The 27333-nt window shown below is 39.4% G+C and overlaps 2 protein-coding genes across 5 annotated transcripts in view; both read left to right on the plus strand.

Moving 5' to 3' along the window:
- LOC109616291 (sialic acid-binding Ig-like lectin 12) lies at positions 1 to 6740 on the plus strand. 2 transcript variants are annotated; one of them, XM_020050884.2, is made up of 8 exons: positions 1 to 94; positions 310 to 663; positions 763 to 1008; positions 1318 to 1587; positions 1685 to 1793; positions 1894 to 1939; positions 2822 to 2940; positions 6393 to 6740. In XM_020050884.2, exons 1-8 carry the CDS (start codon positions 61 to 63, stop codon positions 6397 to 6399), a joined length of 1185 nt encoding a protein of 394 aa, XP_019906443.2. In that variant the 5' UTR covers positions 1 to 60; the 3' UTR covers positions 6400 to 6740. The 2 variants fall into 2 exon arrangements, with proteins under 2 accessions (XP_019906443.2, XP_019906444.2); XM_020050885.2 differs by having other exon boundaries at positions 1894 to 1933.
- Positions 6741 to 12924: 6184 nt separating this feature from the next.
- The window catches only part of rnf213a (ring finger protein 213a), a 59580-nt gene continuing 45171 nt past the window's right edge, over positions 12925 to 27333 (plus strand). For all 3 annotated transcript variants that reach the window (XM_020051021.2, XM_020051022.2, XM_010874277.4), the window contains exons 1-11: positions 12925 to 13081; positions 14158 to 14279; positions 14443 to 14597; positions 17966 to 18703; positions 18845 to 19032; positions 20615 to 20785; positions 21811 to 22013; positions 22196 to 22485; positions 22627 to 22886; positions 23299 to 23511; positions 27027 to 27219. In XM_020051021.2, coding sequence (XP_019906580.2) covers positions 14177 to 14279; positions 14443 to 14597; positions 17966 to 18703; positions 18845 to 19032; positions 20615 to 20785; positions 21811 to 22013; positions 22196 to 22485; positions 22627 to 22886; positions 23299 to 23511; positions 27027 to 27219 — 2514 coding nt within the window. In that variant the 5' untranslated portion in view covers positions 12925 to 13081; positions 14158 to 14176. The remainder of the gene's footprint in view (positions 13082 to 14157; positions 14280 to 14442; positions 14598 to 17965; positions 18704 to 18844; positions 19033 to 20614; positions 20786 to 21810; positions 22014 to 22195; positions 22486 to 22626; positions 22887 to 23298; positions 23512 to 27026; positions 27220 to 27333) is intronic.

Raw genomic sequence — 27333 nt, forward strand, 5'->3', positions numbered from 1 at the left:
AGCACTGGAGATTTTGTTGTTTGCCTACAGACATTACTGTTGAGTAGACAATACATCTGGATGGAAATGAATCTGGCTTTCTTTATTTTGCCTGGTAAGAATCATCAAAAATGTTGATTTAATTTCCTTGAAAACAACTGGGAAGTAAATCATTACAAATACTTTTTCCGGTATCACGGCTTGGACTTTGAAGAGTAATATTTTGCCAGTGTGGAAAATGCTAGACAACAGTGTGAGTGATGGAGTGCCAGACATGTATTCATAAGTTTTGTTGAATACGTGAGTCAAACAAGTATGTATGTCTTCCAGGGGTTTTGTGTACCACTTGGCATGTGAAATACCAACCTAACAAGATCTGTGCATCGAAAGGCTCTTCTGTGATCATTCCTTGCACATATGAATATCCTAATTCAAACTCATTGGTGGAAGTCATGTGGAGTCGCGGGAGGGCACACTTTTATGATGGCCCTTTCATTTATAAGGAAAATAAGGCTATATCAAATACCAGTAGCAAATTTGAGTATATTGGTAAAAATGATAAAAATTGTTCTTTAAAAATAAACCACATAGAGCACACAGACTCTGGAGAATATGCGTTCAGATTTCTAACTACCAACAATGGCATGTGGACTGGTAGAGATGGCACAAAAGTGACTGTTTCTGGTATGTTTCCTTTACTCTTTTTGACTTTAAATGTTTTTGACTTCATTTGCTATGGTATAGATTTGGACACAGATCTTATTCACTATTATTCACTTTCAGACACGATTATTTCCATAATGAGGCCTGAAGAAAATGAAACAATCAAAGAGGGAAAAAACGTGTCTTTGATATGCGAAAACAACTGCACATCTGAGGTAATTTGGTTTAAGAACAATGAACCCTTGCCAGAGCGGGCCTCAGTTATTTTCTTTAGTGACATATCCAGCCACGACTCTGGGAACTACTCATGTGCTACAAAACATCACAGCAGTTCACTTTCGGATGTTTTCAGGATTAGTGTTGAATGTGAGTAAAGGAACGTTAAATTCACTAATAACGCTGTAAACATACATATCCAGCTCCAGAAAAAATTTAGACCACTGTACCTTTTTCTTTCTTTTCCCAAAAAGTTGAAAAGGAAAGTTTTGAGTGAGGAACAGAAGCGTTCAATTTGCAGTGGTCTCTTAATTTTAACCCTTCTGTTCCTCACTCAAAACCTTCCTTTTCGACTTTTTTGGAAAGGAAAGAAAAAGGTGCAGTGGTCTCAAGTTTTTCTGGAGCTGTATATAAAATTGTTAGATAACTGCAGCATTATGGTATCTGATCTCTTTTCAGATGAGCCTAAGAATACCTCTGTATCGGTCAGGCCGGCGCCTGAAGTAATAAGGGGTAGTAATGTTACTCTGACCTGTAGCAGCAATGCTAACCCAGCCGTGGACATCTTCCTTTGGTATAAAATAGATGGAGACCATTGTCTGAAGATGGGCTCCCAGGCCAAGTTACAATTAAATAATGCTGAAACTGCCCATAGTGGGCATTATTTCTGTGTTGTTAGCAACAAGCATGGAAGACAGAATTCTACAGTTTTAACCCTGAAAGTAAAAGGTATGTGACACATTCTGTAATGTGGATAAGAAACAGGAATTACGATCGACAATCTGTGAAATGAATGACTGAAATATACTTCTTGTTTTATATGCAGAGAAAGCTATGGGGATGGCAGAAACATGGCTCATTGCCACTATTAGTGCATTGTCAACGATTTTCATTTTTATTGCGCTGACAGTCGCTTGGTATTTTGTTGGGAACAGGTAGGTTTTAACCACTTTTTCCCCAAACATTTTTTTTATGGGGATCTACTTTGCATTCAAAGTAAGTACTATCCTGTTCTGTCTATTTCTGTGTCCTCAGGAAGAAGAACGCAGCACCAAAAACCGTCCCCGCAGAGAATGTAATGGTGACAATTGTTTTAAATGTTTACCGTTGTCAAACTAATTTTCGTTATGATTAAGTAGGGTTATTATTTGAAACCAGGGAATTTGAGGCATAGTGACAGCAACAAAATGTGTTATTTAAGTAACATCAGCTCTCCTGGCTGATGTCTCGTCATTTTTACCATGAGTGAACAACAAAACATTTAATTTAATTTATTATGACAACTGTTCAGTTTTTTACCAGAACATTTTGGAATGACCTAGAAGGATTATAACCAACCAACTCCTCGACGATAGTGATTCATATCCATACAACGGTATTTCATGAACTGAGCTCATATTTAATACGGTGAAAATAATCATATTTCTGTTACTTCTAGAAATATAGTTAAAGGACAGTGAAAAAGTAATTCCAGCACTTATTCAAGCATTTATTCATAAAATAAATTGGTTGGATGTACTGAATTATTCACACAAAATTTATTAAAGGGTCATTCACTATAATATTTTTGAATTTTGGAGATTGGTGCACACATTCTACCTAAGACTTAACTCATCAAAGGGACTCAAAAGGCTCGCTTTTTGGAATGACCTACATAGCATAATCAGTGTCTATATTTGTAACTAATACACCTGAAACGCTTGTGGTAAGACAAATGCCAGCAGAACATCCTGCAACCAGCATACTTCATATCTGTGCTGTGGTACAGTAGAAACAAGTGTAATGGCTCATGTACAAAGTACATTGATGGGGAAAGTGTGACATAAAGTCATTTTATTTTTAATTAAGTGGAGATATTGTGGTTCAGCTTTGTTCTGCCCTGATTCATTTAAACAATTCATTTTTACAAGTTTGCCCTGTTGTTCAAAAACATTGCCAGTGTCTTCTCTTTATGTGAATCCAGACTGCGGATGTGCACATAACCCGCCCCATATCGGACTTTAACTTGATTTATGAGGAGCCTTCTGAAGAGGATGTCACCTACACAACAGTGTACATCAACACCAAGCACAACAGAAACATGTAAGTAAAATTAAGTTAGCATTAATGATCAACAGAACAATACACAAATTGTGGAGCCCAGTTACCATAACCACCTGACTATGTGTGTTTACATAATGTCCATCAGACAAAGGCAGACTACGGAAAATGAAGTAATCTACAGCTCAATATAGTAAAAATGCCACACATTATTACATATCATTTTGTTGAGATTTTCCGGCGATCACCAATAACATATTAGCATTTATGTTTGTATAATGTTAATAGCACAAACTACAGTGGATATAAGAAGTCTACACACCCCTGTGAAAATGCCAGGTTTTTGTGTTGTAAAAGAATGAGACAAATCATGTCAGAACTTTTTCCACTTTTAATGTGACCTATAATGTGAACAATTCAACTGAAAAACAAACCGAAATCATCAAAGGGGAAACATGAAAAATAAAAAAATAAAAAAATAAAAAACCTTGCAATAACCTGGTTGCATAAGTGTGCACACCCTCTTATAACCTCTTATAACATAGCATCAGAGGGATCTCATTGCTGAAAGATATCAGTCAAGAGAAGGGTACAAAATAATTTCCAAAGCATTAGATATACCTTGGAACACAGTGAAGACAGTCATCCTCAAGTGGAGAAAATATGGAACAGCCGAGACATTACCAAGAACTGGACATCCCTCGAAAATTTATGAAAAGACGTGAAGAAAACTGGTCAGGGAGGCTTCCAGGAGGCATACAGCAAAATTAAAGGAATTGCAGGAATTTCTGGCAAGTTCTGGCTGTTTGCTACATGTAAGAACAATCTCCAGTATTCTTCATATGAATGGGCTATGGAATAGGGTGGCAAGACGGAAGCCTTTTCTTACAAAGAAAAGCATTCAAGCCCGGCTGAAGTTTGCAAAAACAAACATCAAGTCCTCCAAAAGCACATGGGAAAATGTGTTATGGTCTGATGAAAGCAAGGTTGAACTTTTTGGCCATAATTCCAAAAGGTATGTTTGGCGCAAAAACAAAACTGCACATCACCCAAAGAACACCATATCCACAGTGAAGCATGGTGGTGGCAGCATCATGCTTTGGGGCGGTTCTTCTTCAGCTGGAAAAGGGGCCTAAGTCAGGGTGGAGGGAATAATGAACAGTTCCAAGAAACCTTCAGGCGTCTGTTAGAAAGCTGAAGATGAAGTTCACCTTTCAGCACGATGACCCAAAGCACACATCCAAATCGGGGGGCCATTTGGTTGGCTTACATATAATTATTAATTTGTCAGTCAGTGTTGTATTCAGTACTGTCCAGAAGGTTAACCGTTTTTAAACAGAAGAATTGCATTGATGAAGGGATTCATGTTTTTTACTCTTTGCTGTTTTTTTTTTATACAACATTATGATTAAACCCTTTTCTGTAAAGATTGTTTGTTCTACCAACAGCCTATCAATGATACCCTAACACCTACAGCCAATCAGAGTGATACCCTAAACATCAGTGCCAACATAACTTTGTTAAAGCTGCACTAGATAGGATTTATTCAGTAAAAAAAAAAGTCAAGTGCTGATGTAATGTCATTTTAGTCTTTTTGGAGCAAGCCGCTATACTTCCCAGCCAATCGCCTTCTGCGAGGCAGGCTTTCCTCCTTGGCTTATTTTACCTGGATGATATTATATATAGCATAACTATGCCCTAAGGGGTGACGTTTGCTTACTGTAAGAAACTATAATGGTAGCTTGACCAGGAGGACATACCGTCAGTTCCTCCCTTGTCTACTACAGCATACACTACAGAAGTAGCAAAGCGAAAGAAGGCTTAGACCAACTCTCTGTAGCTATCTACCAAAAACCCTAAGCTAACATTAGCAAGGCTAAGAAGAACGTCGTCGAACTGAGTTAGTGCTTTTTTTGGAACAGGTAATTCCATTTTTCATATTTTTATTTGGAACGTGATTCTCTATCGGGCATTGGTGCAGAACATAGACTGTATAAATAATGGACGACGCCCTTTCGCTCTTTTCCATTGGTGAAAAATGAAGCCACCAGTGTCCTGATACGGCGCTGACATCTTGGACTTGCGTCTGCGCAGATAGCGATCTTGGGACCAGTTCTGCGCAGTAGTTATGCGCAGTAGCGAGAAGGAAGTAAAGCCGTAAAGCCGCGAAATCAACGGCCCCACCCCTGAGCCCCGCCCTCACTCTCCCTCGCAGAATGCGCATACCGTCCTCCGAAGATTCAGTGGCTCCTCGACTCAGATAGCTGTCAATCACAGCTGTGAATCACGACGTCACACCACCGTTTTTAGAGCATTAAATAACTAACTAAAAACAAACTTATTTTAAAAACAAACTCTTGAATTTACATTAGCGTGATACAAACTACAGTAAATGACAGAAACCAGCTTCGGAAAAAATATATTTGAAGGGTAATTTTATTGTTTAGTTGGTCTCGCGTCCCATTGAATAACATGGGGAGGGCGGGGTTTATGACCTATACTGGGACCACTCACCAGGGGGCGATCGAGACGTTTTGGCTTCACTTTTCAGGGCTTGTGCGGCACGCTTGGTGCAGAATCGCTTTCTAACGGATGAGTAATTGCAAAATGCTGCAATTGTTTTTTTTTTACTGAAAATAATCCTAAAGAGTGGAGCTTATACAAGTATAGTAGCTATCTGGCTAAACATTGCCACCATGCAACCAAAACTAAGAGCACAGAAATGGAAGGACAAATCTAAAAGAGAACGTCTAAATATGTGTAGCAATTCAGTAATGGCTGATTGGGACTGAGTAGGTTATGAATTGAAAAGATCTGACTTAATTAATTACTTGTGTTGAAATTAAAGGGGTTTGAATGTGGCCTAGTTATGAATTAAAGCATTAAACAATAAAACGTTTATGACTTGTTTTTTGGACAGTCATTTAATTCCTATTAATAATTTTTTTGTCACGTGGTTTGGGTCCTAAATGTTAAATTCTATCCCGGGCCCTGTCATTCCTGTCGGCGTCCCTGTCCACACTTATGCAACCAGGTTATTGTGTGTTTATTTTAATTTTCCCCCCTCAAAGGTTTGTTTTTCAATTGAATTGTTCACCTTATAGGCCACATTAAAGGTGGAAAGTTCTGACATGATTTATCTTTGTCTCATTATTTTACATCACAAGAACCTAGCATTTAAACAGGGGTGTGTAGACTTTTTTTATACCCACTGTACATATAATAGCAATATTAACCGAATGTGAGTTTTTATTTTTAGGTTTAATCCTAGCCTAAGACAAGCCCAGAGTAATCCATTCATCCATTATGTGTGTGGTCTTCAAACCCAGATCTTTTAAAATAAACTATTATGATTTCTTCTAATGATAAGAATGATAAGTTACCATTCAAGTAAAGCAGATCATTTCCTAACTGAACAGATCATATTTACTGTGTATGCATTGACCAATTTATATTTTCTCTGAGCTTAGCTGCAATGTTTTTTTTACTTTCAGGAAGTAGTTGAGATGGTGTGAAGTGGAACCTCTCACAACTGAGCCTGAGAGTATGCTGACCACCACTAGAGGGCAGACTGGAACATGAATCCCTGACCCTGTGCACAAGTACAAGCCAGGCAAAAAAAAAAACATACCGTATCAGAAATACACACTAATCAATGGCCCCACAGTGGAACTTCAATTCTTACAGATTATATTTTGAGACATTGTTGCTTTGTGTACATAAACTTTCCCCCCAATGTATTTTACCTAGTCTTATGCAGTTGGAAATGCATTTTACAGTACTTTAATTTCCATTATATTTACTTCATAGCTTTATGTAAGCACTGCGTTGACTGCTGTAAGTAGCAGTGAAAATAAAATATCAGTCATTTAATGCTTTCAAATTTACGATTTCCTCATAGAAATATTTCAAGATCATTCAAAGAACATTGACTTGAATGAGAATGTTTGTTCTGATAATTCTATTTCTAGGAATTCTATTTTTCTCAATTTTCTGAGCTGACCCTCACCCTGGAGACAGAAAAGGACAGGCAACTCTGGTCACCAGAGTGTATCTTGTCCTCTCCCCTTTCTTTTTTAAGCAAGTTGTTTTGTTTTTCTCTGAAATCGCCACCCCCTTTTCCGGAACCATCGTCCTCTTCCATCCTGGGCCAGGTGAGCCCATTGCGTTGCACCTGGTCCACTTTGATCAGTTCCTACTTAGGGTTCAAATGTAGCTGGTCACCTAAAAGCTTTACCTACCTCATCTTGGTTATCTGTGCTGTGCACTACCGGTCTTTCAGTAGTGCTGCCCCCTGGTGAGGCTCTGGGCGCACTGCACCCTGAAGCCCATGTCAGTGCTCAGCTGATAGTCCTTCCATGAAAGAGTAGACTGAACGCCATGTTCTCTGAACTGTCCAGATGAATGTCGGTGCAAAGCACCTGGTTCACCTCATGTTTGGTTGACTCATCCAGTGGCAAAGAGAGCTAGGTTATTTCTCCCTTTTTGCTTCTGAATCATCCACTCTGCTATTCCCATTGACACAGAGGAAATAATAATAGATAATAAAAACTTGTTTCTACATTTTCTCTCCAGATTACCCCCAACCCATTCCAGGTCAATATGTTTTTCTTGCAGAATTTCCTCCAGTTCTTCAGCCTATTGATGAACCTTTTGTGCCTCTGACTCCACAAAGATCAGGGTCTTGTCCTGGGTGTGCAGTAAAGGGTCCAGGGCTAGATCCCCTTTCAACTTATAACTGTGAATTCAAAGCATGGTGTCCTTATACTGTACCTGCAAAGTGGTTGCAAGATCCTGGTCGAAAGATTGATGGAATTAAGTAGGGAATCCAAAATATTTTTCTGGATAAACATGCTACCCTATAATTGTGACAATAATATACACTCACCTAAAGGATTATTAGGAACACCATACTAATACTGTGTTTGACACCCTTTCACCTTCAGAACTGCCTTAATTCTACGTGGCATTGATTCAACAAGGTGCTGAAAGCATTCTTTAGAAATGTTGGCCCATATTGATTGGATAGCATCTTGCAGTTGATGGAGATTTGTGGGATGCACATACAGGGCACGAAGCTCCCCTTCCACCACATCCCAAAGATGCTCTATTGGGTTGAGATCTGGTGACTGTGGGGGCCATTTCAGTACAGTGAACTCATTGTCATGTTCAAGAAACCAATTTGAAAGGATTTGAGCTTTGTGACATGGTGCATTATCCTGCTGGAAGTAGCCATCAGAGGATGGGTACATGGTGGTCATAAAGGGATGGACATGGTCAGAAACAATGCTCAGGTAGGCCGTGGCATTTAAACGATGCCCAATTGGCACTAAGGGGCCTAAAGTGTGCCAAGAAAACATCACCATTTCACCACCACCACCAGCCTGCACAGTGGTAACAAGGAATGATGGATCCATGTTCTCATTCTGTTTACGCCAAATTCTGACTCTACCATCTGAATGTCTCAACAGAAATCGAGACTCATCAGACCAGGCAACATTCTTCCAGTCTTCAACTGTCCAATTTTGGTGAGCTTGTGCAAATTGTAGCCTCTTTTTTCTATTTGTAGTGGAGATGAGTGGTACCCGGTGGGGTCTTCTGCTGTTGTAGCCCATCCGCCTCAAGGTTGTGCGTGTTGTGGCTTCACAAATGCTTTGCTGCATACCTCGGTTGTAACGAGTGGTTATTTCAGTCAAATTTGCTCTTCTATCAACTTGAATCAGTCGGCCCATTCTCCTCTGACCTCTAGCATCAACAAGGTATTTTCGCCTACAGGACTGCCGCACACTGGATGTTTTTCCCTTTTCACACCATTCTTTGTAAACCCTAGAAATGGTTGTGCGTGAAAATCCCAGTAACTGAGCAGAGTGTGAAATACTCAGAACGGCCCGTATGGCACCAACAACCATGCCATGCTCAAAATTGCTTAAATCACCTTTCTTTCCCATTCTGACATTCAGTTTGGAGTTCAGGAGATTGTCTTGACCAGGACCACACCCCTAAATGCATTGAAGCAACTGCCATGTGATTGGTTGATTAGATAATTGCATTAATGAGAAATTGAACAGGTGTTCCTAATAATCCTTTAGGTGAATGTATATAATAATATAATATACAATACTGTTCAAAATTGTGGGGTCACTTATAAATGTCCTTGTTTTCTTTTGTTCATTAAAATAACATCAAAATGATCAGAAATATAGTTTAGACATTGTAAATGTAAATGTCTATTGTCTGATTTTTTATGGAATATCTACATAAGTGTACAGCGGCCCATTATATGTAACCATCACTCCTGTGTTCCAGTGGCACAGTTTGTTGCTAATCCAAGTTTATGATAAATTAGTCCTTTTCTTTTCAAAAGGCTAATTGATCATTAGAAAACACTTATGTTAGTACCGCTGAAAACTGTTGTGCTAATAAAAGAAACCATAAAACTGGACTAGTTCAGTATCTTCAGGATCAGCGTTTGTGGGTTTGATTACAGACTCAAAATGTCTGAAACTTATCAGGCAATTCTTGTTCTGAGAAATGCTGGCTATTAACTGAAGATCTTGTACAACAATGTGTACTATTCCTTTCACAGAACAGTGCAAACTGGCTCTATTTAGAACTGAAAGGGGAGTGGGAGGCCCCGGTGCACAACTGAGCAAGAAGACAAATACTGTACATCAGAGTGTCTAGTTTGAGAAACATGCACCTCACAGGTCCTCAACTACATCTTCTCCACCGCAAAACACCAGTCTAAACATCAGCAGTGAAGAGGCAACTCCATGCAACATTGCTTTACCTGGGCATAGCTTATTTATTATTTAGAGAATCAATAGAGAAGAAGAGGTGTATCAGTATAATGCCAATCAGTATCAAAATGTGATTTGGGGTCAAAGTGAATGATTTTGACGGAGCAGGTCACATGTTATATCTTCTGCTTAAGATACATGCAAGCAAAACAAATCATCACACAAACATGAAACTGAGATGGAGAGCTATGCTGTCATGTCAACCACAGTCAGAGTTAACTGACCTCTAGACAACAATTCTATGTGTTTCTGTTCTCCAAAATAAGAACCAGAAGAGACCTTGAAGCCATCTTTAGTTATAGATAAGATGTTTTAGGCCCAGCCCTATGTTATGGCCAGTCATATCAAGGGGACAGGGCCTGCTGAGCCCATGTCCTGTTCTCATCCCAGCATCAGTACAGTTGATTTCATTTTCTAAGATGATTTTGGCTAGCATAGTATAGTTTATTACACTGGATTTGGATAGTATAGTAGTCAGTAAATGGAATGCATTTCTTACAGAGGCTAATTGGTGTTCATAATGAAATTAATACACAGACCATGATGAAGATAAAGTAATACATGGCTACCCATTCTCTTACACATTTTGTCCTCCACAAAAGCTCCAAGCAGCAATCTAAAGTCACATGCAGATTTCCCCACTGTACAGTACAATATGATACTGTACGAGTATTTTGCAACATGTTCACTTTACAGCCAGCCCTGGCTAATGGCCACTTGGCTGAAAGGTACATCAGTAGCAGCTTGCTAGAGGATAATAGAACGCTGAGTCACAGCGATAGTAAAGAAACGTTTGGAGGTCCTGAAGGAAGTACAGGCTGACTGTAAATGGGAATAGATACTTGGCATGGAAACCTGAGCTCTGTTGTGAGATCTCAAGTTTCAAGGAGTACTGTCAGCTAGCAGTAATCTGGTTAGTATTATTGAACATTTAGACATGGCAAGTATGACTATAATTTAAGTGCATGAACATAATAAAGACATAAATAAATGAGGCACATACTGAAATGGTGAAGGTGAACACTAATGAAGACAGATCTATTATAGATACACATGTATCTATTATATTCAATAATTGTACCTTGTTTGCTGCTAGTTTACACTGTTATATACAGTATCTCACGAAAGTGAGTACACCCCTCACATGTATGCTAATATTTGATTATATCTTTTCATGTGACAACACTGAGGAAATGACAGTTTGCTACAATGTAAAGTAGTGAGTGTACAGCTTGTATAACAGTGTAAATTTGCTGTCCCCTCAAAATAACACAACACACAGCCATTATTGTCTAAACCGCTGTTAACAAAAGTGAGTATACCCCCTAAGTGAAAATGTTCAAATTAGGCCCAAGTAGCCATTTTTCCTCCTTGGTGTCATGTGACTTATTAGTGTTACAAGGTCTCAGGTGTGAATGGGGAGCAGGTGTGTTAAATCTGATGTCATCGCTCTCACACTCCCTCATACTGGTCACTGGAAGTTCAACATGGCAAAGAACTCTCTGAGGATCTGAAAAAAAGAACTGTTGCTCTACATAAAGATGGCCTAGGCTCTAAGAAGATTGCCAAGACCCTTAAACTGAGCTGCAGCACGGTGTCCAAGATCATACAGCAGTTTAACAGGACAGGTTCCACTCAGAACAGGCATCGCCATGGTCGACCAAAGAAGTTGAGTGCACGTGCTCAGCTTCATATCCAGAGGTTGTCTTTGGGAAATAGACCTATGAGTGCTGCCAGCATTGCTGCAGAGGTTGAAGGGGTGGGGGGTCAGCCTGTCAGTGCTCAGACCATACGCCGCACACTACATCAAATTGGTCTGCATGGCTGTCGTCCCAGAAGGAAGCCTCTTCTAAAGATGATGCACAAGAAAGCCCGCAAACAGTTTCCTGAAGACAAGCAGACTAAGGACATGGATTACTGGAACGATGTCCTGTGGTCTGGTGAGACCAAGATACACTTTATTGGTTCAGATGCTGTCAAGCGTGTGTGGCGGGAACCAGGTGAGAAGTACAAAGACAAGTGTGTCTTGCCTACAGTCAAGCATGGTGGTGGGAGTGTCATGGTCTGGGGCTGCATGAGTGCTGCCGGCACTGGGGAGCTACAGTTCATTGAGGGAACCATGAATGCCGACGTGCTGTGACATACTGAAGCAGAGCATGATCCCCTCCCTTCGGAGACTGGGCCTCAGGGCAGTATTCCAACATGATAACGACCCCAAACACACTTCCAAGACGACCACTGCTTTGCTTAAGAAGCTGAGGTAAAGGTGATGGACTGGCCAAGCATGTCTCCAGAACTAACGCCTATTGAGCATCTGTGGGGCATCCTCAAATGGAAGGTGGAGGAGCGCAAGGTCTCTAACATCCACCAGCTCCGTGATGTTGTCATAGAGGAGTGAAAGAGATCTCCAGTGGCAACCTGTGAAGCGCTGGTGAATTCCATGCCCAAGAGGGTTAAGGTAGTGCTGGAAGATAACTGTGGCCACACAAAATATTGACACTTTGGGCCCAATTTGGACATTTTCTCTTAGGGGTGTACTCACTTTTGTTGCCAGCGGTTTGTGCATTAATGGCTGTGTGTTGTGTTATTTTGATGGGACAGCAAATATACACTGTTTTACAAGCTATGTCATTTCTTTAGTGTTGTCACAAGAAAAGATATAATCAAATATTTACAAAACTGTGAGGGGTGTATTCACTTTTGTGAGATACTGTACATAACAGTGTAAACTAGCAGCTAGCAAGGTACAATTATTGAATATTATAGATACATGTGTATCTATAATAGATCTGTCTTCGTTAGTGTTCACCTTCATCATTTCAGTATGTGCCTCATTTATTTATGTCTTTATTATGGTCATGCACTTAAATTATATTTTTTCAATAACTACCAAATGTAAATATGAATGAAACCTTAGAACATTTAGAATGTGGTGAAAGCATTGGACAAGTGGGTTTTGGAATGCTAGTTGGTATACAATATGCGAAATATTCAGAAACCGGAACGGCAACACAGAAATGATTACTTTTTATTGACATAAATTATTACTTTTTATTGACATTATTACAATGTCAATAAAAAATACATGAACCTTACAGTTAGTTTGAAACGTACGTTACAATATTTTGGACAATAACATAGCTATGTCATTCGGAAATCCCCTGTGCCTGCATGTGATCTTTGGGCTCTGCCTGGAATGCAACACAGTTGACGTTCTGAAGTCAGGGGAGGAACCTACTTTATAGCGTGACGCCCATTTCTAACAAATCGAAAGTTTAATTCTACTTCACTAATATTGTGGAATGGTCGCAGAACGAGTTTTTGTTATCCACTATAGTGAATTTATGACTGACAGCGGACCACAGTGGAATTCACAGTTAGAGGTACATTTACTCAATATACGTCGTTATATCTATCCTATAAAATACAGTCAGATCGTTCCTTACCGTAGCTAGGTTCTACAGTATACTTGCAAACAAGGCGACGTTCTTATGATGGTGTGTGCGGTTACAGGCTATTCAAGTTGACCAGGTAGCTAACTTGTTATTCTAGATGTATACTGTAGATTTACAATATAGCTTGTACTGTATAACGCCATATTTAGCTAACTACCTGAATAGACAGTACTACGTAACTACACTTAGCTAGCTACTTGCATGATCGCCATTTAGCGAAATATGTTTTTATTACAATATAATGTAGCGTACGCTACGGAGTCCAGAGACAGAGAGGGTAGTATTAAAGTCTACAGTGTGAGGTCAAATATGTTGTGCACCAAGTTTACATTTTCTTTAATATTGTTGATGCGTAGTAAAGTGTTCATGTACCGTTTCGTCACTGTGTTTAACATATGTTTACCGTTTGGTAGCTAGCTAATGTCAATGCATTTATTTCTCGATTTCCGAGATGCTTTTTCCTTGTCAACTGCATACTGTTAAGTCTGGCTTTTTCTAATCATTATGCTAGCAATGTGTCAGTGTGTTGTGAAACGAAAGAGGAAGTCGGTATCACGTGTGTCACAGCCGGTCGCAGCGGACACATTTATGATTGGTTAAGATTTGGAGGATTCGTTCTTGAACTCAGAGGTGGGCGTTGGGATATATATATATATATATATATATATATATGGAAAAGAGGGAGCAGTATATATAGATAGATAGATAGATATATATAGATATATATTATAGATATATTATAGATATAATCAATGGGAGGGGTGTACTCACTTCTGTACTCACTTCTCTCACAGAAGTGAGTACACCCCTCCCATTGATTATATCTATGTTTTTCAAATATATATATATATATTTGAAAAACAACTTCACACTTAGGGTCACCACTGAAAAGGATTATTAAGCAATGCTGGGAGTAAAGAATCGAAACAACACTAATTGTGACTTAAAAAGTCCAAAAACGTTTGAACCTCGGTGTAAACACTAAGTCTCCATCTGCAACACAGGAACAGTTTAAAGTTCAAGATGGACTGCCCCAGTTGTGGACATTCTATTTTGGAGAAAACTGCTAGATTCTGCAGCCAGTGTGGCCATCTGCTATCTGGAAACCCACCCCTCAAGGAGCCGGGTCTGTATTACCCTCTAATAACTATATCACATACGTAGGTTCATACTTTACAAATAGTCATATCTTATACGTTGAGTTCCACCAGACAACTGATGGAACTACATTCAGGTTCAGAATGTAATGCACAACTGATTGTTTTTTGTTTGTTAAAAATGAAATGTAGACATTACTTCTGAAAGTCCTCCAAAACCATTAGAGGTGTTGCAACAGAACATTACTGAAAGGACTGATGAGGACATGGCATCCATGAACAACTCGGATACAAAAAATTCTCCAAAACGGCACAATGAAGAGACCAACAGCATCCCTAAGAAAAAGGTGATTATTTGGAGAGCTTTCTTTTTCTAATTTCACAGATTTGTATGTTGTTTTTTATAATAGACAAAATTATTTTGAACTGATTAGTGAAGGAGCTTAAGGCAAAAATGGAATAACAGGAAGAAGTATCTAGACACTTTCAGTTTGCACATTTCTTTTTTAGAAGCCGGTTTGGGGCGTAACTGATTTAACTTCCGGGTGACACATTCTTGCAATACTTTAATTGCATACCACATTTAGCAAGGATGTGTGCACCAAAAAAATTATGACAGATTTCATTTTCTATCTGTCTTCTAATTTAGGTTTTGCAATGAATGATTGTTTAAAACCTTTTTAAAAGATAGCTCTAACTGTGGGCTAGCTGTTTAAACTGCTGCCTCTTTTCCATTTCTGATGGTACAGGATGGATTACATTCTGGCCCACAGCTATTTTAGCCCTATCTGCCTTTAACTTTCCCACTGTCTCTGTAGTGATAATATAAATTGGAAAAACTAAAATACAAAGCTTTTGAAGATTATTGTCTTCAATATTAGGGGACAAAGATATAAGGAACTTTATTCTGATATTTGAGGAGGCAAAGTGTTTTGTTAACAAGCACTCTGTCCGGTGATAGTACTGTGCCGACAAACCATGGTTTCCATCTGATCCTGCTTCCTCCACTGCGTACAGGAAGTTTTAGGTTTAAAAAAGAAATATTTTTAGAGTCACGCTGCAAAAAAATCCAGAAAAATTTAGGATTGAATGGTCATGAGATGCAATGTGTCACTCCAAAGAATGAAGTTTGGGAATGTTTGGAAGGCGGGTACAAATTGGGGAAAGAATGAATATACTCATGTACAGGTGCCCGCTACAGCTGTTTCCTTACCTGGCAACCCAGTTACTGTACAGTCCCTAGGGTACATAGAACTGGGACATTCAAATACCTCAAATTAGAAGACATCACTACCGAGGTGCAAAGGTCATCAGGATGTACTACACCCAACCAAGAAAGGATGGAAAAACAAGTATGAGGCACATGGTTGGAGCCTTTCGAGAGGGGGTCTTGATTCACAGACAAACGTTTTTAACAACCATTGGTGTTGTTTCTGGATGAAAAGGCTGTAGATGTCAATTAGATTTTTATATTCAATAATAGGACTCTAACTGCAGCTCTGTCAGTTATTTGTGCTATACTTACAGTGGTTGTCGATAGCTGTTTTCAAGTAAATGTAAACCAGTAATGGTTAAATTGAAGAATTATGGCTTATACTAGCTATTTTGTTTTTGCAACCCAAGTATAGACAGTGAAAATTCTGCTCTTGCCACAGTTTGGATTTTGTATGGAATAGTTTGAGTTAGAGTTTAGAAAGTGTCACCAATAGTATTTTTTTATTAAATCAAACCATCATCTTGTAGCAAATGCAGAGTTTGCTGCATATTTTTCATATCCAAATAATGTTTTTGGTAGTGCACAAGATATGTCATTCCATGAGTGATGAAATTAGTCCTCCTTGACAAGAAAAACACAGACAATAAAATAGTCTTGCATGTCTTTATTTTTTGGTTTTATGTTAAGGTAAAAACTAGACATTTTACAGACATTGGTTTTGGTTCACCTATAGCCTAATCATAAATGTGTATTCTTGTTGAAAGCTTGGAGTTTAAAGCATACCTAACTAATGTAATGGAATGCAACATATTTTTATGGCCAGCAAAATATCAGATCCTGCAAAATTGCACAAGATTTGTGGCAAATGTCACGCATGCACAGAATGTCTCACTCAAGAATTATTATACCTTACTGAGCCAGCAGAGAACAGTTGGTGGAACTGGATTTGCTGTTTTTTATATTTTGAATCAATGTACAAATTAATGTAATAAATAAAGACAATATACAATTCCATAAATATAAAAGATAGCTTTACTCCAGAGATTTGAGATTTGCAAAAGCAAAGGAGGCATGCAGAGTAAAAGTCAAGAAGTCAAGACTAAATCTTTGATAAATACAAAAGGAAGACTGTTTTACGATTAAGGAGGACTTTAGCAACCACTTAGCCACCTGCGTTATTAGTGGGCATATTCCAATCTATGCCTTCCATGGCTCACCTGGCAGTGTCAGTTTAAATCAACTGTCAAGCCTAAACAACTAATGCTTTACATTTGGTCTAGGAAACAGCAACATATGTGTGTGCAAATAGAATAGCAGCAACAAAAAGTATTCAAATTACATTAAGTGTATGACACATACCATACATGTTAGAGCACATATATATTACATAGGAGATCCATAATAATGGATATACCAAATAATAAATAATAGTTTTTATGGATAGTAAGGTTTTTCAGTTCCTTTTAGGGGTTCACTAACAGTTTTAACATGAAGAACGCCTAATAGACCCTCAAGGAACCTTTTCTTTTTAAAGTGGAGCGAGATCCAGTGTGGCACATGCATGCTCATCAAGTATTTTATTTTTAGGTTTCTATTCTCTCACAAACTGACTGTTGCCTGCTCAAGGACATATTTTCTCTTACCATTTCAAGACCCATAAAACAAATAGCCCATTGAACAGTGTGGAGACAGATTGTAGCTGAGGAGGATATGATACAAACATTGCAGTGGCACTGACTCATCCAAAAATTTTCCAGAATAATTTTCAACAAATAGCCAAAGGCTTTATCGCTGCTGCCTTCAGTTCAGTGACAGTCATAACTGGTCACAAAATGTTTATTCAGGCTTACATTATGTTTTATGATAAATGTTTCTGCCCAGTATGGAGCAAATAGGTATGCGTTACCTCTCTACTTATTTGCCCTGCCAGAAATCTGCCTATTTGTGATTTGACACAAGCTTTTAGTCAGGAGTGGGCAACAAGCCAGATATAGAGCAAATCATCCAGTGTCTGTAGCCTTGGCTTATATGGTCTGAATGATCAACATTCACCTACTTTCTTGTGCCTCCACCTGACTGCAAATCTAAAAACATAACCTTAAAATCTTTAAACAAAGATTTCTAATATCCACATTACCTTTATTCTTTGTATTTCATTGCCCTTGAAAATAAATGTATTGAATACATGTACAATGTTTTTATGCTGCTCCAAATATATCAAAAACATAATTATGTGATTAATACTTGATTTATTAGTATAAAAAAATGGAACACTGACTTGACATGGATGTATCTGAGTGGATGTGCGTAGAGTCTTTCTCCTGTTTCTCCATCGCTGTTGTTTTTGAACATTCTCGTTCTTGTTATCCTGAAATCACTGCAAGTCAGTCACTTGAACAATAGTTGAGTGCAGTGAAATAAGCTTGTTTCTGTTAGGTCATTGGGAAAGAGTGGAAATGCTTAGGTTTGTTCTCTTGTCTTAACTCTCGGCTCAATCAGAGAAAAAAGAGGAAGAGGACCAAGAAGAAGAAAGAGGGTCCCGCATCACTGGACCCAGACCAGATGGCCACTGACATGTCTGACATCTCCCTGACAGAAAGCAAGGAGGAGGATAAGAAACAGGAAGAAGGGGAGTCCTCCGACACTGACAGTGAATTTAGTACCATGGATGAGACCCCTGACTCACTTGATGACTCATCTGTCTCCCTGGAGAAAACAGCAAGCGCATCGGAAGCATCTACTGCAATTATTCCAGCTGAGAACACATCTGATAATCAGGATCCTCCGACCAATGACTCGCCGCAGATAAGATCCGGTGCAGAGAGCCAGCCTAGCGCAAGGAAGGATAAAGTACAAAAAAAGGACCAGGAAGATCCCCCTCAGTCATCAAAAAATCAGCCCCCCAAGAACCTTATGAAAGACACTCCTGCCCCCCGTAATGACACTGCTGGCAAAGCCACCACCAACAGCCCACCTCTTCAGGCGCACTCCAAGGACCTGACAAGGACCACTGACCAGAAAACTCCAAAGCCAAAAGCTGCTGAAGTGAAGAGTACCAAGAGCAATAAAGATGGGGCCAACTTGAAGAAAAACAATCTGGACCAGAATGCTAACCAGAGTCTGAATCAGGCAGGGCAAGACAAACGGAAAGGAAAAGGCGATCAGCCAAGCCAGGACTCCAGACTGACCACCCCTGGTAATCAGGACATGGTGTTTGGCCCTAAGAAAAAATCAGAGGTAATTTAGCTGTATTGAATTCTAAATGAGTTAATTTTCATATGATGTAAATACCTCCTTATACAGTATTTATGGCAAGTTTCAACCAATGTCCTTTAGGAAGAGATTTTGTCACAATGCATCGATTTCTCCTCTAACCAGACAGAGCGCAGCGGCTCCAGTGTGGACAGGCAGAAGGAGAACATGGAGGTCCAGCAGTCTGCTCATGGGAAAGGAGACGCTTCCTCCTCTCTGCGCAAATCGCAGAACCCAGACATTAAGAAGGAAAAAGACAAGCAGAAAGAGGACGACTCTGAAACCAAAACTCAGGATGTTCCCCCACCAAAAAGGTATTTAGAAATCATAGGCGCCTAGAAACAAATGCCCCCAAGACCCTCTTACCTAAAGGGGATTTTCACCTTCATTTACACAGCCTTATTTTCAACCTTTCTGCACATGCAGTTTTTTGTTCTTTCGTTGCCATTTTCTGAGATGTAGTGCTGGCCCAATTCATACGAATAGGCGATTGTTTGGTTGGTAGGATTTTGGTCGACTGAGATTTTATTTTAGTTGAGCAGTCACATGGCATTATGACACCTATCTGATTCCCTGTGCCAGTCCACTACTCCCTTGCTGAGGGTATGGGGATGGCATAGGCTCAGTCCCCCAAAAATGTGTTAAGGAAATTGTTTTTATGTAATAAAACCATATACAATGGTGGAACACTGATAAAAAAAATATTATTTTCTTTGAAATATGTTTTCCGAAATGGTACTGAATGTGATGCTTAGTCTAAAATCGAACATCCCCTTTAATGTATCTGCAGTCTCTTTTTTTGTGTGCAATTATAACCAAATATTTATGTCTCTGTTGCACACAGTACATCTTGTTAAAAAAAATACATTGTCCTATTAGCCAACCAGTGTCCGCATGCATGTATCAGCTTAACATCTCAAAAATGTGTCCACTTCTGGGAATGTTCTCCTTTGTAACTGAATTATTTTTGTGTGACTGTAAATTTCAGGTAGTTAAATTCATTTGTTAGTGTCAGGTCTACTCACCTCCAGGGCTGAAAAGATTTCCCTGCTGACAGGCTTTTCCTGATTCATTATATGCAGCAGAATGGTCCGTTTTGTTCTACTAGCTGCTGAGCCTGCTTGTCTGGGCAAAATGTTGCTGTGCTACCTGGGTGTCAGCATTCAAATGCTCGCACTACCTTGTTTCCCCTCTGGATTTCACATAAACCGATAGGCTGAAATAATTCCTCTTTACTGTCACCAATATTACTATTTCTTTGGACACAAGGGTAGGCTTGATTGCACATATTGCTTACTAGACTCCTCCCACACTTTCTGCTTAGAGGACCTTCAGTCAGACAACCAAAGCAGCTGCCTTCCTACATTTTAGTAGTGGACTCAGTTTCAGGGTGTGGCCAAAACGGTTTGTTAGCTTCTGTTCCCCTTGGAGTATTGGTTGTTGTGTGGTTGTGGTATGTTTTGAAATGACTAAATCTAAATCAGAACCGTGTAATAAAATATAATGGACCTACAGTCATAGAGACTTGGGTTTTTTCCTGGCAAATGTGGTACCCCATCCCCTGCTACCCCATGCTCCAACGGGCGCCCCTCTGTGATATACTTCATATAATATCTGATAACTTGTGTTAAATCTACCCTGTTGTCCATGTCCACTTGAGCATATAATGCACACTACAATGTCCTCCCTAATAGCAACCAAATTATACAAGCAATATATTTATTCTTTAAAATCTATTTTTTCCTTTTTAACATATGTAGGTTTTCATCTCTTTGTTCTGTCAATGTAGCAACTTTTATTGTTGTAGTTTTTTTATATATATATAGAAATAAGTGAAGTATCAATCCTCTACTAAGATAATATAATACTGATTATGTTTGTCTGCTGCAATTTCAGGATACCTCTAAGAAAAAAGACAGAATCTGCAAGTGAGAGACTGACAATCTATTTCCACGCCGTCCTCTCAAAGGATTTCAAGCTTAACCCGGACGAGGATCGCATCTTCATCAGAGCTGGAGGAAGCTTTGGAAACTGGGAAGAAAATGTAGTTGAGCTCACGGTCTCTAGGTATGTGTGTGTTTTTATATATGTATGTTTACAGTGGCTCTCAAAACTGTTCACCCACTTGGACTTTCCCACATTTCATTGTGTTAAAACATGAAATCAAAATAGATTTAATTACGTGTGTAATCATTCTACGTGTGCAATCATTCTAATAAATTATTTACAAATATAAAAGAAATGAATAAGTATTTGCATAACAATTCACCCCCTTTAGAGTTTTCATTCTCAGCCCGAACCCAACTCGACTGACTGGGCCTTAAATTTTGAGAATTGAGTCGAGCTGGGCCATGCCAGGCTTGTGACATTCATTTAAATAAGTAAATAATAAATCTCTTCTGACTGAATGAATTGAACTTGTTCCGTACAGGACAGGTCATGGTTGCATAGCAACAATATGTGTGTCAATTTAAATAAATCATTTTAAGAACAATGCTCATAATAAGCAGCATAATTATAAAGCTCAAAATATTTAAGTCATTGAAATTTAGTTTTCATTTCCTGGTTTCCCCCATTGCTGTCTCATTGTGTTCAACACCTAAATAGTTAAATTGTTAACTTTGTTGTTTTGCACGTACTGTAACAATGTCATTATCTTTCTTTTTTTAATCAGGCTTTTTTTTGGGCTAGGCTCATTTAGTTTCTGTGACACTGGAACGGGCCTGTGCTCGGACCCCATCTAAGTGGGCTTGGGTTGGACCGGGCTCAAATGTTCCGGCTCAATGACAACTCTAATCCCATTTAATCAGTATTAGGTCACCAGACTTAAGTGTTGGTATAAGCTAGCCCCAGATGTTGTCTGGTTAGCCATAAGTGTTTTGTGAGCTAACATTAATGCAGTTGGGATGGTAAAAATTGGGCGAGGAAATAGAGAAATAGGAGAGCACTCTTTTTGGTATAGATATTAATACTTGCGCTATTTAATACATTTGTTCTCATACATTTTTGTTGCATGTGCAAGTGATATTGTTGCACTGCAGAGCCTTATCTATATGATCTGTAAAAGATAATATTTTTTTATCTCCCTACAGGAATCTTGGAGATCACGGGTTCCTAGTTGAAGGGAGCTTGAACTCAAGCAAATCTCATACAGCTGTCTCCATACCATACAAGTATATTGTTTACAAGGCAGCAAAGAACAAGTATGAATATGAATACATTTACAAACTGGATTCTACTCCCCACACCACGAACCGATGTCTTTTCGTCAAATCTCATCTGCTTAATGAAGAAGGTGGGTGTTGTCATTTTCACGTGTTCCATTTGATTGATATAAACATCATACAAATATCAAAACCTTTTTGTCAGTTTTGATCAGCCGTTTGCATTTTAAGCAAACACGGTCTTATATGTTGTATATGAGAAAATAGTCTGTAATGAATTCAGATATTGAACACTAGTTTTGTTTGGTTTCAGGGGACTGGCATCAGTATGATGACATCATCTGTGTTGAGCCATCTAAGAACATGATGAAGAAGCTGAAAGAAGTTTTTTGGCCCGAACAAAGGAAAAGTGTCATTGAAGGCAGAGAAATTGCTGGAAATATCATGCTTGAGAGTATCTTTGACCTCCTCAGTACCTGGACAGATATTAACCTCAGGAGTTTCCTCAGTCAGCTGAATCAATTTTTCCAGATATACGGCAACCCGTTTGTCTATGAGGAGAAGGAGAAAAAGTGGTGTTCCTTAGATTACGCAGAAAAAGATGTGAGTGAAGTACCCCACCTATCCCAATCCCAGAATCCCTCTCCACCATCCAGAGTCCTGCTTAATGAACCACCTGTTCACCCTTGCCTAGACCCTACCGTGTCCCGACCTGAATAATAATGTTCACTCTGCCTCCCCTAGGTGAGGAAGCTGCTGAAGCAGTTCATGCTGGACAACGTGGTGCCTCAGCTGAAGAAGGAGGGCGAGGTGAAGAGCTCCTTCATCCAGGACTCCTTGCGGGCAGCTGTGGTCATGCTGTATGTGTGTAGCCAGTACACCATCAGGCTAGACAATGGAGAGCTCAACCGGCTCTGCACCGCCCTGTGCCTGCCCAAGCTACCCAAGGACAACTTTCTGCGCTACTGGGATGACTTTGCCAAAGCTGTCTCAGGGCTTAAAAAGTGAGTTACTTTTGTTTTGGTGCGTGCTTTTTTTTCTTCTTATTTCAGGCACTATGACCATCATACAGCACCGGAAAAAATGAAGAGACCACTGCACCTTTTTCTTTCCTTTCCTTTCCCAAATAGTCGAAAAGGAAGGTTTTGAGTGAGGAACAGAAGGGTTAAAATTAAGAGACCACTGAAAATTTAACGCTGCTGTTCCTCACTCAAAACTTTCCTTTTCAACTTTTTTGGAAAAGAAAGAAAAAGGTTGATTTTTTTCCCGAGCTGTATGTTCATTGTTTTAAGATAATAGATATTTTCTCATATGTCAAACTGTTAAACATTAGTTAATATCTTGTAAAATCATTTTCTTTAAATAGTTTTTTTGTTTGGAGTGAGAAATAAACGGTTGTATTTTTCTCCTCGCCAGCTTGCAGGAAATGTTGGTTAATCTGATCCACAAGGTGAAGTTGGAGGGAATGCCCCGATGGATTCTGGTGCTCCCTCTGCTCCACCTCCTTAAGGGATCTTGTAAACCGTTCACACCCATATCTACCATTGTCACCGTCAAGAACGAGCAGTCCTGGGCAGGCCTCCAAGGCATCAAACCCAGTAACATGACACTGTCCAGCCAGGACAGGAGGTACAGTACTTAACCCTTTCCCCAATCATAGTGAATTTGGTCACATACCACAGAGGATCGTAAACTTCCCAGTTTTCCTGCCTGGGTTTTATTATACACTAATGAGCCAGACCATTATGACCACCTGCCTAATATGCTGTCGGTCCTCCGCATGCTGCCAAAACAGTGCCGACCCACCAAGGCATGGACTCCTGAAGGTGTCCTGTGTTATCTGGCACCAAGACATTAATTGCCGATCCTTCAAGTCCTGTAATTTGGATCTGTTGTGGATCAGACTTGTTGGTCCAGCACATCCCACAGATGCCCAAACAGATGGAGATCTGGGGAATTTGGAGGCCAGGGCAACACCTTGAGCTCTTCATCATGTTCCTCAAACCATTCTCGAACAATATGTGTGATGTGGCAGGGTGCATTATCCTGCTGAAAGAGACCACTGCCATCAGGGAATACCTTTGCCATGAAGGGGTGTAACTGGTCTGCAACGCTGTTTAGGTAGGTGGCACGTGTCAAATTGATGTCTACATGAATGCTTGGATCCAGGGTTTCCATGCAGAACATGGCCCAGAGCATCACACTTCCTCTACCGGCTTGTCGTCTTCCCACAGTGCATCACCATCACTGTTATTTGCTTCACCTTTGAGTGGTCATAATGTTTTGGCTCATCAGTGTGTGTTGATTGTCCATTCTTAAATATATATAATGTACAAAAGTAAAATCATACGTTATATATTTGCCGGACCGCGTAAGCAGAGCCGGCCAAGAAGAGCAAATGTCTCTTACTGAGTGAGTGAGTGACTGACAACCCCTTATGGCGTAGTGGTTAGAGACACGGATTGCCATGCAGGGGAACGGTGTTGGAGCTTTGCCACTGTCAAAAACAAATTATGCATTAGGATTTCTTCAGGATAGACAAAAACTTTGCCAGTTACAGTAGCTACGTTGTAGAAAACCTAAAATAAAACAGTTTATGGTTATACTGCGACTATTTCTGGTGGATTTTCATCTGTGCATGCTTTTGGGGTAATATACAGTAGATCGCAACCCGTTCCACATTAAAAGAGGGGGGCTTTCCAGGATTCTCTCATGTTTTCACTTTCAAAAACGTGAGTTATCGTCACCAATATTGATAGTTATTGTATCAATGTCATTCACGAATGAAAAGAAAACATTGTTATGCCATATAATGAAATTGCTTTTGCAGTGTAAAGTTAATCTTCAGTCATGCTAACAATTGCTCAATTGTTATGACTATTCCAAGTAATAAGTTAGTAGATACTAGTAGGCCAATTACTGGCTAATAAAAGCCATACAGTTCATAGATGCTATTTGTGAACTTAATAAGAAATGTTAGTCAGTTTAACACAATTATTAATGGTGTCTAGCTAAATATTCAAACTTGGAGTGATGTTAATGTGTGACAAAATTATCTAATGTCGAGACGCAATTTTCTGAAGAGGTAGTATGTCCCAATCGGGCACAATACTGGCATACTAACTTACTATATACAAAACAGTACGTACTTCACCATCGTCCGCGAAGTAGGTACTTGTAGTATGCGATCCGAGATTCAGCCAATGCTTCTGATTTCCTCGTAGTTCATATAGTTTAGTGGTTAGCTATTCACCTGTTATTGTATGGACGACCATCTATAATAATCTTTGTACAAAAGTACACTTTAGTTCCATTAATAAGTGTTTTGTTGCCCACGTTATTTCAGCAAATAATGTAATGGGTGGGGTAAAAGTAGCGTTCCCGCTGTTTAAATAGCATAATGGTTAAAGACAGACTGCCACATAGAAAATCGCTGATCAAAACCAGCCAGGGACAATAACATTCATCCTTTCTAATCATGCTCTGGCTGTAATAGGTTTGCCTGGTTTCTGTTCTGGTTTTACTGAAAAAAGATGTGGTATCAGTGCATCCCTATAAAAAGAAAGAAGAAAACCCCCTGGAAGCTTTATTGTTTTTGTATTTGGGCACATTAATACATTTTCTCATGCGCAAAAGATGAATAACCCCCTACCATTACAATCACATGAAATGGCTAAAATTAGACCAGGTGTAACTCATTTGAAAGTCATTACAGTGCTTTGGTGTGGGTCAAACCTTCCATGATGATTACAAACCTGGTCTACTTTGGTCTTAACCATATGAATGTGTTGTAAAACATCATGCTAAGGTTGAAAACACATATCCAAGGCCCTTAGATGAAAGATTGTAGATGCCCACGTGTCCGGGTGGGGCTGCATAACCATTTCCAAGCAAATCCGAACTACATCATTTCACTATCCTACGGATTATCTACAAATGGAAAATGTTCCAGATCACTGGCAGTCTACATACGACAGGTTGTCCCAACTAATTCAGACCAAGTGCTGATTGAAAGAAGCTCATAGAATTGTCTAAGCACTCCATGGTAACATCAAGGGATCTAATGGCCTCTCTTGGCACAATCAAAATGACTAAAACAATGTGCTCCGGGAAGACCAGTCAAGGATGGAGTTTTTGGGCGAAAACAAAACACTGCCTTTAAACAGAATAACCTCATGCTAAGCTTTGAGGTGGTGCCTTTATGGTTTGGGGCTACTTTTCTGCAACAGGGCCTGGACAACTAGCCATCGCGACTCATTGAGTAAACCATGAATCCTATATTGTACTATAAATGTCTTGAAGATTACATACTTTCCAGGGTGTGTACTATAATTTCAAATTAATATTCTTAAAAAAATATATCAGGGATCCAAATGACATTATAACAATAATCCGAAGAACACTATAACAGGAAATTCAATAACAATCTGTACACAGGATCTATGTTCTGTGATGGTAATTCCATCGATCAGAACATTTAAAGGAGTAAGTACAGAGACAAAATTCTCTTGGCACAATTAAAAGTTTTTTTGCAAACCAAACGCTTACAGAATAATAATCTGAGGAGTCTCTAAATTAATACAGGACAATCATCAGTACTTAAAGGGAAAAAGGGGTGTGGTAAGATGCTGCACATCTGTCTTGTGTCACATAGGTTTTACCCAAAATGTGGGCTGTCCTCCCCCACATGGGTAACCTCTTCACCCCCTAAGAGGTCTTACATCATCTGGACAAACAATAGATATATGAGCCACCCTATAATCTACTGATACCAGTCAATAATGACCCTAAACACCAGATCCCCCTCTCCTACATTCCTTTTCTTATCTTAACATGGGGACTCAGTACGTTTAACTACTAACCCATTTATACATGTATAGGACTCAGTATACATCAGTTCAAGAATTTCCATAACAGTTCACAAAAGAGTTACTATAAACAACACATGGGGTATTGTTTGTGGACTGATGAGGAAAAATTATAATTTGATCCATTTAAAAGTAAGACTGTAATGTAACAAACATGTGGATTAAGAGAAGGGCTCTGAATGCTTTATGAATATACAGTATAGACAATACATTTCAATTTCATTTAAATTGAGTTGGTGGTCTCTAATATCCCTCTTAATATTTGATCATTTTTAGAGCGACGTTGAATATCATGAAAAATTCTGGTCATTTGGTGGAGGTGGACCGACTGCTGGTCCGGTCCTGGATGTATTTGATGACCATTGAAGACCTGGTGGAATGCAGCGACCTCCTCAACGTGGAACTGCTGGACATGCTCAACTTGTTTACCATGAAGGCACCTCAGGATATCAGCTATACCAACAACCAGGTGGGTGAGCTAGATCAGTGGATCTCACATCACTCCTTAGTGACACTGCCATTTTGTTTTAGCTCAAATCTGGTTTACCTGATTCACTTAATCAGTGACATTTTGGAATGGTTC

Source organism: Esox lucius, chromosome 11, assembly GCF_011004845.1.
Source record: "Esox lucius isolate fEsoLuc1 chromosome 11, fEsoLuc1.pri, whole genome shotgun sequence".
NCBI classification, from domain to species: domain Eukaryota; kingdom Metazoa; phylum Chordata; class Actinopteri; order Esociformes; family Esocidae; genus Esox; species Esox lucius.